This window comes from Leopardus geoffroyi, chromosome D1, assembly GCF_018350155.1.
Source record: "Leopardus geoffroyi isolate Oge1 chromosome D1, O.geoffroyi_Oge1_pat1.0, whole genome shotgun sequence".
In the NCBI taxonomy this organism is placed as follows: Eukaryota; Metazoa; Chordata; class Mammalia; order Carnivora; family Felidae; genus Leopardus; species Leopardus geoffroyi.
This window is the reverse complement of record NC_059329.1, coordinates 102,772,820-102,785,621: the sequence shown is the minus strand read 5'-3', so window position 1 is coordinate 102,785,621 and position 12,802 is coordinate 102,772,820. Positions and strand designations below refer to the sequence as shown.

Sequence of the window (12,802 nt, the reverse complement as noted above, 5' to 3'; positions counted from 1 at the left end):
ACGCTAGATGCGGGCAAGTGACTTGCTCTGGCTGATGGTAAACTTGATGCAGAGGTGTGGAAAAGACCGCTCATTTCTGACTCTTTCTTGGAACCCTGCCTGCAGGAAGGATGTGGGAGACCTGCAGAGGAGAGCCAAGGTATCCCAGTGGAATCCATTATAGATCGGTCATCCCCCAACTATTAGAGATGCATGAACAAGTCCCGGGAAGATCAGCCAGGTTGGTAAGACCACTCCTCCACTCCCAAGACTTATGGGAAATAATAAGTGGTTGCTATTTTAAGCCACTAAGTTTGGGATGATTTGTTACCCAGCAATACTAGCTGATACAGGGGCCATGGGAGCCCTTGTCCTCAAAAATTGAAAGGCAAATAAGAGAGGAAGTCATGGTCTGCCAGGTTTTATTTGTAGAGTCTGGTGAACTTGAGCCAGAGAAAGCTGCAAACAAGTGTTTTGGGGAGCCATAGGGAAGGGACATTAGATGTAGGTCCCTCAGCAGACCCCGAGGGCACCCTTCACATGGAGGCAGGGAACACACAAGGCGGGAGGTGGCTGGAGGTGAGTCCAGGCAGGCAACAGCAAGGCTGCCACCGGAAGGGCGAGGCTTGAGGGGGAGGGCTTGCCTTAGCCTGGTGGCCTGCAGGTCTCAGATCCTGGGGTCATACACCCGCCCCATGAAGACAGGGAATTTGTGTTGCTGGTCCCAGATCAGGAAGAGGAAGGGCTGCTGCACTTCAAAGACTAGCAAATTGCGGGCCACGGAAACAGCCGAGGCCGCAGCCGCCTCCACCCCAGACTCCGTCAGCTCCAGCACGGCCTGGTGCTGCATCGCAGAAACCTGAAGATCCGTGTCGTCTGTCAGCCCGCACAGGTTGAGGTCGTAAATAAAGTCAAAGAATTCTAGAGCAGACCAGAGAAAAACAAGGAGTCAAAGACCAGCAGGAGGGACGCCTGGCTGGCTCAGTTGGTAGAGCGTGCAATTCTGGATCTTGGGCTTGTGAGTTCAAGCCTCACATTGGGTGTAGAGATTATAGAAAGGAAAGAAGAAAGAAAGAAAGAAAGGAAGGAAGGAAGGAAGGAAGGAAGGAAGGAAGGAAGGAAGGAAGGAAAGAAAGAAAGAAAGAAAGAAAGAAAGAAAGAAAGAAAGAAAGAAAGAAAGAAAAAGAAAGAAAGAAAGAAAGAAAAGGAAGGAAGGAAGGAAGGAAGGAAAGAAAAGAAAGAAGGAAGGAAGGAAGGAAGGAAAGAGAAAGAAAGAAAGGAAGGAAGGAAAGGAAGGAAGGAAGGAAGGAAGGAAGGAAGGAAGGAAGGAAGGACGAGAGAGAGAGAGAGAGAGAGAGAAAGAAAGAAAGAAAGAAAGAAAGAAAGAAAGAAAGAAAGAAAGAAGGAAAGAAAGGGAACAAGCAAGAGAAAGGGAGGAAGGAAGGAAGGAAGGAAGGAAGGAAGGAAGGAAGGAAGGAAGGAAGACCAGAATGAAAGACTCAGCTGCTGAAGACATTTGTCCTATATTGTCTGGGTTAGAACCAAGCCCCAATACTCTCTTTGTCCACTTCCCTTGCTTGTCAAATTATATATTGTGCCTTCTGGTCCACTTTCTTAGATCCTGTATCAGTGGGCTGATCTTCACTCCAACTACCACCCTCTCCGAAGAGGTGAGAGGCCTTGCCACACCCCCCCCCCCCCCCCCCCACCAAAGAACATTGAGAAATGATATTCTTGCTTCCTTGGACCTTAGAAGTGAGGTCATAGACCAGAAAGAGGTCATATGTTACCAAATGAGGTCATATACTAGGAAACAAGTTCACCTATTAGAGGGTTCTATAACAGAAAATGAAATGATATATCTGGACATGAGGTCAAAGATCCGGAAGTGAGGCCAAAAGTCAGGTAAGAGATCTCTGTTGCCTCCCCTGAACTCAGAAGCCTCCAGACTCTATTATGCAGATAGCTTCTTGCATAGTCCATGGGATGGCTGCGTGTTATGAAAGGTCCCTGGGGAAGGAGCATCCATAACTCATCCTGGGCACCTGTCCCGGTGTCTATGACACGATGAACCAGAGTAGGAATAGTCAAGATGGAGACCTGGGTTGATGTTCTTGTTCATTTCTAATGAGCTCAAGGGACCTTGGGTGAGTCATGTAAACACCGAGTCTCAATTTCCTCAATGATCCAATGGGATGATAGCATCTTCCCCTCTAACTCACAGGACTGAGGAATAACCTGAGATGACGGAGGTATAAAATATCCTAGAGAGTGCTAAACCACATCCTAAGGATACCCTTCTCTCCACCCCAATGGCCTCGGAGTAATCCTGAGCTGCCAGAGCTTACTTAGGTTCTCCACGACCGTCAGTAGGTCTTGCTTGCTCGTCACTTTGATGCGGGGTAGCGTCAGGAGAGTGGGCTGGAATTTGGTCATCTCCAGCTTCTTCATGACAGCCTTGAAGACAGTGGGGCTGAGAGCCCGTTCCAGGTCTTCAAGATGGTGTTTCGTGTTCTGGGGCACCAGGATCACCAAGCTGAGGTTGTGGGAGAGCTGCAGCTGCCCCACCTGGAGGGTAAGAGATGCGCCTTCTCAGCCTTCCGACCCCGGCTCTCCTGGCTCCCACCCCCTGTGTCCCGAGGCTTATCGTTGGTCTGCCGCCATAATCTGTGCTACCGCAGCAAGCCGCAGCCGGACCGAGGCTCCCAAGCTTGGAGACAAAACGGGAGGCTGGCTGGGTGAACGGTGCCGGTCTAGCTCTGTGAGTTGCATCTCTGGCGAGATGCAGAGAGAATGAGTATGGCTTTCTGATCACACAGGCGGAGGACTATACCCCGACTCTGCTGATGACTAGCTACACAATATAGGCAAGCAAGTTGATCTGAGCCCTGTTCCCTTCCCCTCCACTGTGCTGTGCATAAAGTATATAATAGAGTCATCACATCAGTCCTTTTATTTATGTGTTTAATTTTTTTTTAATTTTTTTTGAGAGAGAGAGAGAGAGCAAGTGCATGAGCTGGGGAGGGGCAGAGTGAGCGAGGAATCCAAAGTAGCTGTCAGCTACTTCTGAATGATCAGCAAGGAGCCTGAGATGGGGCTCAAACCCACAAACCATGAGATCATGACCTGAGCCGAAGTCAGATGCTTAACCAACTGAGCCACCCAGGTCCCCCAAATGCCTATTTATTTTTGAGAGAGAGAGAAAGTGGGGGAGGGGCAGAGAGAGAGGGGAACAGAGGATCCGAAGCAGGCTCCGTGCTGACAGCAGAGAGTCCGATGTGGGGCTCGAACTCACGATCTGTGAGATCATGACCTGAGGCAAAGTCAGAGGCTTAACCAACTGTGCCACCCAGGTGCTCCAGATTAGTCCTTTGAAGGACGTTTTTTCAACTGGGCAATAAAGAAATTAGTGGAAACCCATCGATTGATGGAATGCAAAATAATGGCCCGGAAGAAACTGGCGATAAGCTGATATCAACTGAAGAACACGGACAAAGGCTCCCTGTTGGCATAGGCACTGAATAGGGCAGACTCATCTGGAAATGTATACCCTTCAGGTCCTGGGTACAGACCCTGAATCTCTTACCATAAGATTACCATGTTGTGGTCTTAAATTTTCAAGCCAGTAACCCTTGTATTCCTGAATTGGTAAATCTAACCTCCTTAGTTGGGTAAATGTTCTTGAGTCCCAGTAAGCCTTAGAATTAAGTATGAGTTTAACAAAGTAAACCAACTCCATAGTATTAACATCAGAGTATATTCAGGGTGGTTAGTGTGTTCATTATTCAAAATGGTGTTTATAATTTTTTTTTTTTAATTTTTTTTTCAACGTTTATTTATTTTGGGGACAGAGAGAGACAGAGCATGAACGGGGGAGGGGCAGAGAGAGAGGGAGACACAGAATCGGAAACAGGCTCCAGGCTCTGAGCCATCAGCCCAGAGCCCGACGCGGGGCTCGAACTCACGGACCGCGAGATCGTGACCTGGCTGAAGTCGGACACTTAACCGACTGCGCCACCCAGGCGCCCCGGTGTTTATAATTTTTAAGAGAACAGACATTGGGGCGCCTGGACGGCTCAGTTGGTTGAGCATCCAACTTCAACTCAGGTCAAGATCTCACGGTTTGTGGGTTCGAGCCCCACACTGGGCTCTATGCCAACAGTGTGGAGCCTGCTTCAGATTCTTTCTCCCTCCCACCCTCTCTCTGCCCCTCCCCTGCTCATGCTCTTCCCCATTCTCTCTCTCAAAAATAAATAAACATTAAAAATATAATAAATAAATAAACTCATAAGAGAATCAGACATCTTAGTTTTATGCTTTCAAGCAAAAAAAAAAAAAAGGCTAGGATAATTAAATTTGAGAATGATATTGAGATGTTGGTGGAAAGTTGATTTACTCTTCAAATTCAATTTTTACTTTACAGTAAGATTTAGGTGCTTGGAAAGATCCAGCCAACAGGGGGGTTGTAATTCAGCCCTGATGGGTATCTGGCAGGCTTAAAAAGAAAATCAAGTATATTAAACTTATAAAGTATTTTTATAAAGCAAAATATATGGACAAGCTCAAATTGCTTGTGGAAATATGAACCATATTTGTAAATGGAATAAATAGTTTAAAGGAGTTTAATCTGGCGGCGCCTGGGTGACTCAGTCAGTCAAGTGTCTGACTTGGTTTAGGCTCAGGTCATGGTCTTGTGGTTCATGAGTTCGAGCCCCACGTTGGGCTCCACGCTGACAGTGCAGAACCTGCTTGGGATTCTCTCTATCTCTCTGCCCCTCCCCTGTGCATGCTTGCTCTCTCTCTCTCTCTCTCTCTCTCTCTCTCAAAAAACAAAAACAAAAACAAAAACAAAAACACAAAACCAGAAACTTCTGGGATCCCTATTCAATCTTCCCACCCTTCCCATCCGTTGACATTTTACCATTCAATTTCTGCTAAGGAACATATGCCATTTAACACATGCACACACGTGCACTTACCACGCACATGTACACACAGCTATACCTACCCATACCCATGTACATCTACATATGCATGCTATACACACGACTTAACTAAGCCACCAGGGTCTCCTGGTGGGTTGATGAGAAAAAGAAACAGATGAACAGACTCACTTTTTGACATTCGATGCAGTGGAGATGAAGAAACTTTTAGAATCCTGCTTTCCAGCCTAAAATAAACCATGCCTGCCTCGGCCAAGCTAGAGAGGGGAAAAGCAGAAAAGATAGGGTGGAAATACAGATGGAAGGAGTAGAAATGAGGAGTTCATAAGGGTATGCCCCACACTGATGGGGGCCGTGGCATAAAAGACAACAGGACCTGCCAGAGGCTCTGAAACGAGAGTGGGAAGGGCCCAGAACGTACCTTGGCTTTCAAAGTTGGGTCAGTGAAATGGGCCACCGGGTATTTCTTGCTGCTCATCATGGATGCTTTTATCACAGAGGATTTGAGGTAAAAGGGCTCCATCCTGGTTCTTTTTGGATCAAAGGTTGTCTTCCACTTGGCTAGAGGGAAGGGGAAGGAGAATTACTCTAAGCAGGTGGGCAAGGGATGACGAGGAGCTCAAAGCCCTGTTGGCAAGGGGTGGGCCGGGCACAAGGGGGTCCAGCTGTGGAACTTGGGGTTGCGTGGGCTTTCAAGGCAGGAAGAGGGAAAGGACTCAGGGCAGAAAGACCGCGTGGCTCAAGGCTCCCTTACCACTCAGGTAGACGGCGTTGAGGAAGACCAGGCAGGTGTCAGAGGGCAGGCTGTCCAGCAGCTGCGTGATCTTGTGGTTGGTCTTCTCCGCCACCCAGGTGTTGATGAGCTCCGTATTGACATCACTGTCGTTTCCCAGGACTGTGGGTCTGCTGCCATAGAGGTTCTGAGAGGCATTCACAAAGGTGTCTCTTACGGCCAGGTCTGGGGGGCGGGAGGCAGGTGGAGAGAGGGAGGCATGAGTCCCCTGAACATCCTCTGCCTCCTAGGAGCAGGCTGTGAGAGGGAACGCGTTTCCTATCGCTCTCAGCTCGCCGCAGCGAACGCGGCAGGCTGGAGCAGGGGGCCAGCCCGCTCCTCTTACAGACACGACAGTGGAGGCCCCGAGAAAGCCAGCCCTGAACTGAAGGCAGGACCCATCCGAGGCCCTTGCTGTCTCTCCTTGCCGTGTGGTTGTAGCTCGGCAAAATAACTCTTCTGAGATACTAACTTCCATTTGCCAGTGTTTTCCCTACTCTCTCCCCTGAATTCAGCAGGGAATGGACCCTGCTTCTCGGTGTCAGTGGAAATCCGGTGAGATTTCCTGGCTTTTCTTCTCTAAAGTTCAAGTCCACTAAAGAAAATAGTGTTTGGGGGAGCCTGGGTGGCTCAGGCGGTTCAATGTCCAACTCTCGATTTCAGCTCAGGTCATGATCTCACGATTCGTGAGTTTGAGCCCTGCCTCGGGCTCTGCGCTGACACTGCGGAGTCTGCTTGGGATCCTCTCTCTCTGTTCCTCCCCTGCTTGTGCTCTCTCTTTCCCTCTCAAAATAAATAAATAAATAAATACTTAAAAAAAGGGGGGGGAAATAGTGTTTGAAGAGTAATTTTTCTTGGACTAAATAGATAACATCAAATGCAGTTGTGTTTTCTACCAATCTAGCAAGACAGAGGATTGAGTGGATTTGTAGCAAATAAGTAAATGCAGTGTTTCTTGAACACCTCTGAGACGATTTTGCCCATGTCTAAAAACAGGGTATTTTTTTTTTTTAAGATAATGGGCTGATGGCTGAGTTTCCTTTGTTTCTTCTTCTTCTTCTTTTTTTGTTTTGCTTCCCTGTGTTTTCTGTTTTTTACAATGAGTAAGTATTGCTTTTTAAGTTTAAAAAAGTGGCGCCTGGGTGGCTCAGTTGGTTGAGTGCTCGACTTCAGCTCAGGTCATGATCTCACAGTTCGCGGGTTCGAGCCCCAAGTCAGGCTCTGTGCTGACAGTTTGGAGCCTGGAGCCTGCTTCGGATTCTGTGTCTCCCTTTCTCTCTGCCCCGCCCCCACTTGTGCTCTGTCTCTCTCTGTCTGTCTCTGAAACAAATGAACATTAAACATTTTTAAAACAAGTTTAAGAAAAACAGGAAGAAGTTTTCCCTTTAAAGAAGGGGGTCAGACTAGATCTGTAGTTTTCGAACCTCTTTAAGGAGCAGAACTGTGGTTTCAAATAGTCATGTCTGAAGCCCACAGTTAAAAGGGTTCTGGTGGAAGCTGGGGGAGGGCTCGGAGCCTGGCTGGCCCCATCTGCCCCCCGCCCCCACAGCTGGTACCCCACCCACCACTCAGCCTCCCTGATCACCCCCCTAACTTCCACCACGACCCCTGAAGCAGCTCAGCAGAACCCCAGGGCTCTGGGGAAGAAAATTTGAAAATAACTGTATTAGATCATTTTGGAAGCTTATTAACCTTGTTACATACTCAATAACGCAATATACGTAAATGACCACAAATTCACAGAACACAAGAGTGCAAACAACTACAAGTCTCAAGGCTCCCTTGACCCAGATTAATAAAAAATTTTCAACTTGAGGGGCACCTGGGCGGCTCAGTCGGTTAAGTGTCTGACTCGTGGTTTTGGCTCAGGTCATGATCTCACGGGGTTCGTGAGTTCAAGCCCCACCTCAGGCTCTCCCAACTCCGGATTCTCTCTCTCTCTCTCAAAATAAATGAATAAACTTAAAAGAATTTTTTTTTTTAACTTGAGCTCTCTGGTCCTATCTATGAATAAATGCAGAAGGCCATTCTTAATCTAATCAGGGTTGATGCATGGAAATGACTTACCAAGGCCTTACCAGGAGAACCATCTAGCACCTACAGCCAAATGACATTCCTGCTGAAGCCCTCACCTGCTCTGCAGTCCATCGCTGATGTTCTAGCTCTAATGTTCCCTCCAGCCTCTTTCCCCAGGTCCCCCTCAGAATCCTCTCCAATCCCTGCTTAGCAGCTGTTGTCTTCTCCCAGGAAACTCACCCGGGCTGTGGAAGATCTGAGAGAATGAAGTGAAGCCTTTGGATGTGAAGGCCTTCATGGCCTGGTGGACACAGGCAAAGTCCTCGGGGTAGGAAAGGAGGCTCTCCAGGTTTCTCTTGGTGCTGTCCCCAGCGCCTACGACCAAGGGCAGAAATGAGGGAGAGCTGCAGGAACGGGGGACCCACCATTCAGGACTAGGATTGAGAGACCAGGCTGGAATTATGGGGGGGGGGGGGGCGTGTTGTTTCTTGCTTTGAAGGGAATCGCAAATCATCTGAGTGGGAGCGACTGTTTCAAAAGATAATTCCTATGTCAAAGACAGGGGTGGGGGAATTGGGAATAATCACAGATAAGCTTTTCCAAGGCTTTGAATACTCTCCATTTTTCTACCTAATTTTAATCCCACACGTCACGGAAGGCCTAGTCCAATCACTGCCTGTTTCACACGTACTATTACTTAGTTGGTTTGGGTTTACAAGGGTTTACCCTATAGGCAGGGACACTGGCTCACTCGTAAGAGGAGACACCAGAGAATCACAAAACAGCATAGATGTTTGGGGGCACCTGGGTGGCTCACTCGGTTAAGCATCTGACTCTTGATTTCAGCTCAGGTCATGATCTCATAGTCCGTGACTTCAAGCCCCAAGTCAGGTTCTGCGCTGACAGTGTGGAGCCTGCTAGGGATTCTCTCTCTCTGTCCCTCTCCTGCTCCCTCCCCCCCTCTCAAAATAAATAAACTTAAAAATTAAAAAAAAAAAAGAGCATAGACGTTCAATACCCTCTCAGTTATTCATTATTAGATGTTTATTGTGCCCCTCTTCTGTGCAGTAACAGATAAAATTTATGGAACACTCTAGGGGGTGTAGATAGAGGTTAATCCCACGGGACTTAATAGCATCTCTCAGGAAGGCAGAGGATTAACATTTTTTTGACCTCCCTCTGAGCCAGGCACTAAGCTATCTGCTTTCTTTTTTGGAGTAGGTACAACCATCTCCATTTCACACCTGAGGACTCAGGCTCAGGGAAGTTAAGGAGCCTGCCAAGGTCACACAGCCAGAAAGCACCATCAGCATGATTCTATTCTACGTCTATCAGTCATGGCTTCACCTTCCTTAGCGCCTTACCCTGAACCAAGGCTGGTGACTGGAACCTTGCTTTCTATGTTCCTGTGTCGAAAATCATATGACTTCACTCATATGAGGACTTTAAGAGATAAAACAGATGGACATAAGGGAAGGGAAACAAAATATAAAAATAGGGAGGGGGACAAAACAGAAGAGACTCATAAATATGGAGAACTGAGGGTTACTGGAGGGGTTGTGGGAGGGGGGATGGGCTAAATGGGTAAGGGGCACTAAGGAATCTACTCCTGAAATCATTGTTGCGCTATATGCTAACTTGGATGTCAATTTAAAAAAAAATAAAATAAAAAATGTATGTTCCTGTATCGTCCGTGGGGTTTTATAGGCCACGGTGCCTATCAAATCACTGTTAGCTGAAGGCATACATGAATGCTCAAGAATGAAAGGTTACCCTCCCCCAAACGTAGCCCATTTTTATAGCTTCCTCCCTGAGGCATCGGGGGTTTGTAGGCATCTGGGTGGGGGACCCTCCTGGGAGGGGCCAACGCACAACTTGGAGAGAACTTCGTCAGGTTCTTACCAAGCAGGACCTGAGTTAGGAGACTGGCAATGCTGAATGGAGAAAAGGCCATGTTGGTCTCCACCTTCTTAATTGCTGAGAAGGCATGGTACAGCTTCACCGAGAAGTCCATCAAAGCCTCTCCCAACTTGGACTCTGCTGACTGACTCTCCACATCAGAGCAGGAAGTATCAGGCCCCGGACAGAAGGGTGCCGTAGTGGGCTCGGTAGTGGGCTCGGTAGTGGGCTCGGTAGTGGGCTTAGTCGTGGGCTCGGTCGTGGGTTGAGTAGTGGACTGGATGAAGGGCTGACGGGTGGATTCAAAAGCAGTACTAGTTGTTTCGACGGTCGAGCTGGTTTTCAACAAGGTGGAAGAGTCCTCGGTGTGCTGAATGGATACATCCTTGGGGATCTCTCCCTCCAAGATGTGTTCTTCGCTTTCTCCTTGCCGGCTCTCTGCCGTGGAGCTCTGGCTAGGAACACTCAGATCTGAGAAGGCTCTAACCTGCGGTTCAAGAAACGGAGTTTCATTTTTCCCGCCACGAAGCACAGTCCCCCTTAAACGCTCAAAGCGGGAAGGGAAGGGGGTGCTGTGGAAAACGTCCTGTACTGGAGAATAACTGCTGGAAAAACCTGGTGGGTAAGGGGCCTGCCTGAAGCTGCCAACCACTAGTTTTCCCAGAGAAGGGGCAACAGGAGCCGGTGGGGGCAGGGGTGGAGGCAGGGATAATCTCCGCAAAGGTAAGGAGCAGACAGGGACTCTGTTAACTCTGAGCAATCACTGCCTTACGGCAACAGCCGTAAGTTGGCAAATGCCAACTGCCATTTATCTATGTTCTTGCAATTTCTTCTTCTTCTTTTTTTTTAATGTTTACTTATTTTTGAGAGAGGGACAGAGCGGAAGCAGAGGAGGAGCAGAGAGAGAGGGAGACGCAGAGGGAGCTCCAGGCTCTGAGCTGTCAGCATGGAGCCCAACGTGGGGCTCGAACCCCCGAACCGTGAGATCTCATGACCTGAGCCAAAGTCGATGCTTAACCGACTGAGCCACCCAGGTGCCCCTCTTGCAATTTCTTTTAGGTATCGGCCCGTCTCAGCTCACCTGCCAGGCCAATATAGATATTTGAGCTCGTGATCTTTGCGTGAGAACTGTGGTTTTTCAAATTGTGGGTTGCAAGCCGTTACAGTAGTGCCTACTGAAAACCCCCAGCGTTCCAAAAGAAAGGAAGGGAGGAGGAAGAAATAGTATAGACCAGTGGCTCTCAGTCCGAGACCATTTTAATCCCTGGGAACTTTTGGCAATGTCTGGAGGCAGTTTTGGTTATCTTACGGGAGGGAAGGGGATTGGGGGGGAGGGTGGAGTTGCTAATGGCCATCTAGTGGGTAGAAACCGGGGATACTGCAAAAAGCGTCCTCCAGTGCACAGGATAGCCCCTCCTACTGAATTATCCAGCCCCAAATGTCATGGCTATTATCCCATCTCACTGATAAAAGAAACTGATGCTGAGATATTCAGTAACTAACCCAGGGTCTCACAGATGCTGATGATTTGACTCTGATTCCAGATCCCTCGCTCATCAAAGGGCAGCACCTGCTGATTCTCTAATGGCACTTCCCAGGCCAACTTCCACACTCGACCATCCCTGCACAGACGCGCAAAGCAAGCGCCCACCTTCCTCCTGACTCCCACACCGCTGCGACCTCTCGCTGCAATAGGCCCCCACCCAGACCCCCGGAGTGTTTTCACGGGCGCAGCCCCGAGAGAACCAGGGTCTCAGCAGCCGGGGCCCCACCCCACCCCGCAGCTCAGTTTGCCACCATAACCCCCGGCTTCTAGATCACAGAATGCTGTCCATCTCCTGGCCCTCTCTGACCCTCCCGCTCTATTCTCCACTTTATAAACCATCACAGGTAAGCTCGGGGAAGGGACTTGCTCAAGGCCACCCTAAATGGTGGGCAGCGGGCCGGGATTTGAACCTGGCTCCTGCCTCGCTCTCTCCGAACCCCGGGGCAAGGACCACACTTGCTGATGCCAAGAGGAGCTCTCTTCGTTCTCCGGGCCTGGAACGGTTAAACCTCAACCCCCTTCCCCGTCCCCCCCCCCCACGTCCCTTCGAAGGGACCACTCACCCCAGCCAGCAGCAGCAGCAGCAGGAGGGTCAGCGAGGTCAGCCTGGAGGCCATCTGGGCGGCGGCGTCAGCCGGGACCTGCGGAGCCAGCCAGCGTTGCAGTCAGCGCCCAGCCCTGGGGCCCTGGGGGATTCCACCCCACAGCACCTTCCACCCACCCTGGGCCCGCCCCCATTCGGTTCCCGGCCTTAGCCCCTCAGCGCGAATCCCCTCCTCCTTCTCCTCCTCCTCTCCCAGGCTCCTCCCCCTGTTTTGTTTTCCCCAAACCGCTTCCCTTTCCCGGCACCGGCTGGCCCTTCCTTCCCCCTCCCAAGGCCGGGTCTCCATCCATCTGTTCCATCCAGAGTCCGGCTTTAAAGCCTAACAATGACGCTAGAGGCAGGGGGAAGCAGGGGAGGTCCAGAGGGGGCTGGGTACCACAGCTCAGGCGGGAGCTGGAGGGGGGTACGGTGGGGGGGGTTACGGTGGGGGGGGGTGTAGAGAGGGGCACTGAGGGGAGGGGGTAACGGGAGGAGGGGAACGGAAGTCTTCAGTGGAAGCAAGTCTATAGAAACTTCAGAGATAAAAGGGGGGCAAGAAACCAGGGAAGGGAAAGGAGACGAAGACACCCCACTCCCCCCCTCCCCGCACCCCTGCGCCCCCCCTCCCCCATCACCAAACCTGCTCCAAACTCCTGGACGCTGGGCAGTTTCAGTGCCGACTGAGTGGATAGTCCCGCAGGGTCAGGGAGGTGGGGTGCGTGGTGGGGTCGGTCTTGGCTATTGGCTGGCTCAGGACACTGCCCAGTTACAAATTAAGGATGATTGATCGCCGCTGTGAGTTCCCGTAAATGGGGATGGAACGGACCACTCGGTCGGGCTTCGTGGGGCCGTGGGGCCGGGCCAGATTTCAGCCCCAAGCCCCTTGGGAGCCCGGGTGGAGAAGCTTGGGTGCAAGTTCTCAGCCCTACACACCCAAAGTTCCTCTTGCGTCTTCATGGGTCCTGATGAAACTGCATAGACCCAGAATATACTCCATAGTTTACAAGCAACCAGCTTTTGGGGAATTGCTCAGCTCTGCTAATCCTCAAAGTAACCCTTTGGAA

General features: G+C 50.1%; 1 protein-coding gene across 1 annotated transcript; it reads right to left on the bottom strand.

Moving 5' to 3' along the window:
• Window positions 1-384: 384 nt before the first annotated feature.
• Window positions 385-12,570, bottom strand: SERPING1 (serpin family G member 1). The gene is made up of 8 exons (XM_045485281.1): window positions 12,379-12,570; window positions 11,719-11,796; window positions 9,613-10,096; window positions 7,951-8,085; window positions 5,677-5,880; window positions 5,344-5,483; window positions 2,328-2,547; window positions 385-900 (listed from the first exon to the last, which is right to left on the bottom strand). Exons 2-8 carry the CDS (start codon window positions 11,770-11,772, stop codon window positions 647-649), a joined length of 1,491 nt encoding a protein of 496 aa, XP_045341237.1. The 5' UTR covers window positions 11,773-11,796; window positions 12,379-12,570; the 3' UTR covers window positions 385-646.
• Between the last annotated feature and the right edge of the window lie 232 nt (window positions 12,571-12,802).

What these genes read in the sequence shown, in the direction of transcription:
- SERPING1 (XM_045485281.1), bottom strand. Translation starts at nt 11,772, where the DNA reads ATGGCCTCCAGGCTGACCTCGCTGACCCTCCTGCTGCTGCTGCTGCTG. An exon ending in TCAGATCTTCCACAGCCCGG is followed by an intron (nt 5,881 to 7,950) that starts GTGAGTTTCCTG and finishes CCCGCCCCCCAG; the next exon opens with ACCTGGCCGTAAGAGACACC. An exon ending in ACCCAACTTTGAAAGCCAAG is followed by an intron (nt 2,548 to 5,343) that starts GTACGTTCTGGG and finishes CTTACCCTCCAG; the next exon opens with GTGGGGCAGCTGCAGCTCTC.